Source organism: Echinococcus granulosus, assembly GCF_000524195.1.
Source record: "Echinococcus granulosus chromosome Unknown EG_S00138, whole genome shotgun sequence".
In the NCBI taxonomy this organism is placed as follows: domain Eukaryota; kingdom Metazoa; phylum Platyhelminthes; class Cestoda; order Cyclophyllidea; family Taeniidae; genus Echinococcus; species Echinococcus granulosus.
In genome coordinates this window covers 68,210-72,108 of record NW_020170518.1, presented here as the reverse complement: position 1 = coordinate 72,108, position 3,899 = coordinate 68,210, and the positions used below count along the sequence as shown (strand labels likewise).

Sequence of the window (3,899 nt, the reverse complement as noted above, 5' to 3'; positions counted from 1 at the left end):
TACTGTATGTGTTGGTAAGAAAGACGAAAATCTGGTTCGGGAATTATGTTTCGTTGATTTTAGGAAACATGGTAAGCCATTTCCTCCCTCCCACCAGTTGTCGTATAAAGGGCAAATCTTGTGCTGAGTCAGGGGTTGGGAGGGTCGTCGCAACGCCCTTTTTTCCGTTCCGCGCTGAGACCACCTTTTTGGCCATTAGTCACGTGGCCAAAGGACCCAATTTATGGACAGTCAACAGTGTTATTTTCCCATAGCACCCTTTTTAATCCTCTCCCCCGACGTTCGTCCGTCTAGCGTCAAGATGGGGTGTAAACAACCGCCGCCATGTTATCCGAAAAAAATCGATAACTGCCTTGTCCTTCGCACGCGCGCGCCGCGCTACAAAGACTCGTTCCGAGCTATTTTTCCTAAATGTGGCACAAGAATAAATTCTGTGAGAATGTTGTGGAGTAAATATTATCTCTCAAGTTTCATGTTCTCATGCTTATACCGTCATATGACATTTAAACTTGTTCTGTAACTGTTAAGAGGATATAATACAAGTCGGTAGCTTGGTTTCGCCAGCTTAACAACTCGAAGAGTACAGAACTCAGGGCATCAGACAGGAAAAAAGTCCATTAGGAAGCCGCGTTTATTGTATTGGTAGGAAATTATGCAAAGGTAGAGATGGAGTAACTGCGAGGCCATAATTCAAAATGAAGTGGTGACGGTGATTTAGACAACAGCAGTGCGAAAAGAAGTGGGAAAAGGGACAGAAAGCACACGTAAAGAAGGTTTATTGCTGTTAGTAATTTGCAGAACTAGTGATTAATTGAAATAGTAGAAATAAGGCATGTTTTGCGGATCAGTAAGGGAAGTGAATGAGATTTGATGTAAGGGATGCTAAAGAAGCATATTCTGATAAATTGATGATAAATACCAACTCACGGTTTTGAAAAGCCCTTTATTCTGTTAACTAAGTTTTTATTCATTCCTCCATAAAATACCGTCAAATTCCCTCCTTTATGACAGTGTCTGAAAGGGTTGTACAACACCCGAGGCGTTAGTATCTTCATCATCGTTGCCTCCCCAATAACCTTTTCACAGTCAGACATGCACACAGTAAACCAAGCTTTGTACTTTCAAGTTCCTCCATTTAAAGACACAGAAGTGACACTTCCTTAGCGAAGGAGTCGACTACTAAATTTAACACAGGAGGCAATTTTCCCACTGACCAATGAAATGCACCATCCAGAGAAGCATGTACCTGTGCAGCACCCTGAAAGGCAACGGTAACCAAGATGGGGACAGAGTAACCCACTTTTATAGTTCTCCAATTCTCCTTCATGTAGATGCACTTTTAGGATCTCGTGAATCAAGCCAGGCAAAGTAAGTAGGGGAGCACGAGAGAGAGAGAGTGGGGGAGGGATGACCTTGGTAAAGGACACAAGCAACAGTAGTGCAATACTGACACATGGCAATAGTGCAGCATTGTTGGCAGAAATGAAGGATCATGTGCACTACTTGAGTTTCACTGTTGATTTTATTTACACGTGGACCAGATGCCAAGGGTTTGCATATCCGCTAAGTACAATTAGTCGATGGCGTTTCAAAGACCAGGAAATCAGAGGATACGGAGCACCCGGCTTAAAATTTATTCACTCTCGCCTTGTCATTTGCCCACCCCATCACCTGCCATACCATTGGGTGAGGAGACATTACCCCTTCACTAATTTATGCCACTACCACTGCGACAGATATCCAGTCCACGTCACTGCAAGGCATTCACCCATTCCGTTGTCTGTGCCTCATGACCACTTCTTCTTCCCACTGTCCCTTTGCCCAGTTCATTCAACTACATGCAACCCAACTCCACTCACTTCACCATCTGGCAGCCGAATTCGCTGCATCGGTTGTGCTTTCCACCTCCTTGGACACTTCTTGCCACATATGGTCTTGCGAGAGCAAATAATGCGAGCATTTGAAAGAGGCGCCTCTTTTGTCGTCGTCGTCGTCGTTGTCATCCTCCTCCCCCTCCTCACTTCTTGCTGTAGGCATCACGACCTACGGCCATGTGATGCGTCGAGCACATGTGCATCGAGGCTGAGAGGCGCCTGCAAAAGTATCCCACGAGAACACACCAGCTGCCCGCATTCATGCATTCATTTCGCCGTCCACATGAACTGCATCCATCTGCACCCACAGAATGGGGTTACTGAAGCAAACGAAAGTCGGTAGGACAGTAGATGTGGTGGTTGTGGTTGTAACGCGGTTGGGATTGTGGTGTCTCATGCACCGCTGTTCGTCGCTGCTCACCGCATCAGCATGCACACCTATCTGGTGAGGCACACGTTTCCATCATGCATGCAGTGCAGACTGGCGTTGCCACTAGCCACAGGCCAAGGGCTGCGAGGCAGGAGACCTGGCTCCGATTTAATCACAAAAGGGGAAGTAGAGACAGAGACAGACGCAGACAGGGACGCAGGCATGTGCTGACGCACGCAGACACAGATGTGGACAGCCAGGCATATAGACACAAACAGACGGACAGACAGAAAGACAGAGGCAAGCCCATGTACGTGGGTGTGTCAGAAGACCGTGCAATTTGGACCGTGGACTGTAAAACTCATAGCAGGTACAGTACAAACGGCCTTGAGATGGACTCTCGAGGGGCTTCGTAGATAACAAAAGTACAAGAAAGTGGGAAAAGTCGACAACAACAATCACGCTAGCAATGACGAATGGAGTGAAGAAAGTCATTCATTCATTTATCCATCCATCCACCCATCCAGCCATCCATCCATCCATCTATCCGACGGTCGTGTTGGCCTTTAGCACCTTAGTAGATAGATGGGTGACACACTTGCGAATTACTAGTACATGGTTGCTAATTTCACAGACATTCACTTCCACCACCAACACTACAACGATGCTGTTGCAATTCGATGAATTTCTTCTGTCTACAAATGAAAAAGTTGGTGAGGCAGACATGATGGTCAATGCATGATTCCAGTGCGTGATGGTCAATGACACTGACATCGAAATCACCAGGTGATCCATTTCGGCTGTTCCAACTGCTTCCTTCCGCCCTCGTGGCTCCACCAGGCATACAGTTATGCCTCCACTGCGAATTGAAAGGTCATTCAGAAAAGAGAACTACTTCAAGCCTTCAAGACCTTTGTAAATGACTCCAGTGATGGAGCAGTGTTGTCACGAAATGAACTCTGCCACATTTCCATTCACAGTTCCCATCCTCGGTCGCCTGACCACCAAATTGTGTGAGTGAGCAGCTTACAGGTGTGGAGTGCCACCAAAGGTCATCGAAGAGTGTTCCAAAATCTGCCAACCAGCCACTTGGTTACACTACACCATCAGGAGTGAGAAGAGGATACACTTCTGCAGTGGAAAGACTCCAGACCTGTGTCCACACCAGTGTCATTACCTGTCATGTCCAGTCGTCCCTCGCTATTGTGGGTGGTGACAGGAGGTGGGAAGTGTCTCATTGCAGTGATGATGGTACCTCCCACACTGCTCCCACTGCCATCAAAAGGCGTAGGTGTCAAGAGGAAGGAGATTCGGATGAGGTGGAGGGTTGGCGACATGGCTAGGAGGCGGCTGGCTACCAGCGTAGGTGGTGGTGTGATAGAAGAGATGACTGAAGTTGTGCCTACACCTACAACGAAGTGACTCGGTTATCAGTTGACAGCTGACAGTTGTCATCTCTGAATTGCAATGTGCTCAGGACTGTTTGTTGCATGCAGCTCAAGGGTAGTTAGTGCTAGTGGGTAGTTAGACATACTGGAACTGTGGAGTACTTGTTGTTGATGTTAGCCGTCATGACTTGAGGCGATGGACCTCCATCAAAACTGTCATTCTCTGTTAATAGAACTACAGGAAAGAACATGTGATGGTTCTCATGG

At 47.0% G+C, this 3,899-nt stretch overlaps 1 protein-coding gene across 1 annotated transcript; it reads right to left on the bottom strand. All coding sequences in view use genetic code 11, as the record gives it.

Annotated features, from left to right (window-relative positions):
- Positions 1 to 1,860: 1,860 nt before the first annotated feature.
- Positions 1,861 to 3,581, bottom strand: EGR_09224 (hypothetical protein; the record flags this gene model as incomplete). Its single annotated transcript, XM_024498473.1, has 4 exons — positions 1,861 to 2,043; positions 2,331 to 2,471; positions 2,900 to 3,103; positions 3,372 to 3,581. 4 exons carry the CDS (start codon positions 3,579 to 3,581, stop codon positions 1,861 to 1,863), a joined length of 738 nt encoding a protein of 245 aa, XP_024347106.1.
- Positions 3,582 to 3,899: the final 318 nt, after the last annotated feature.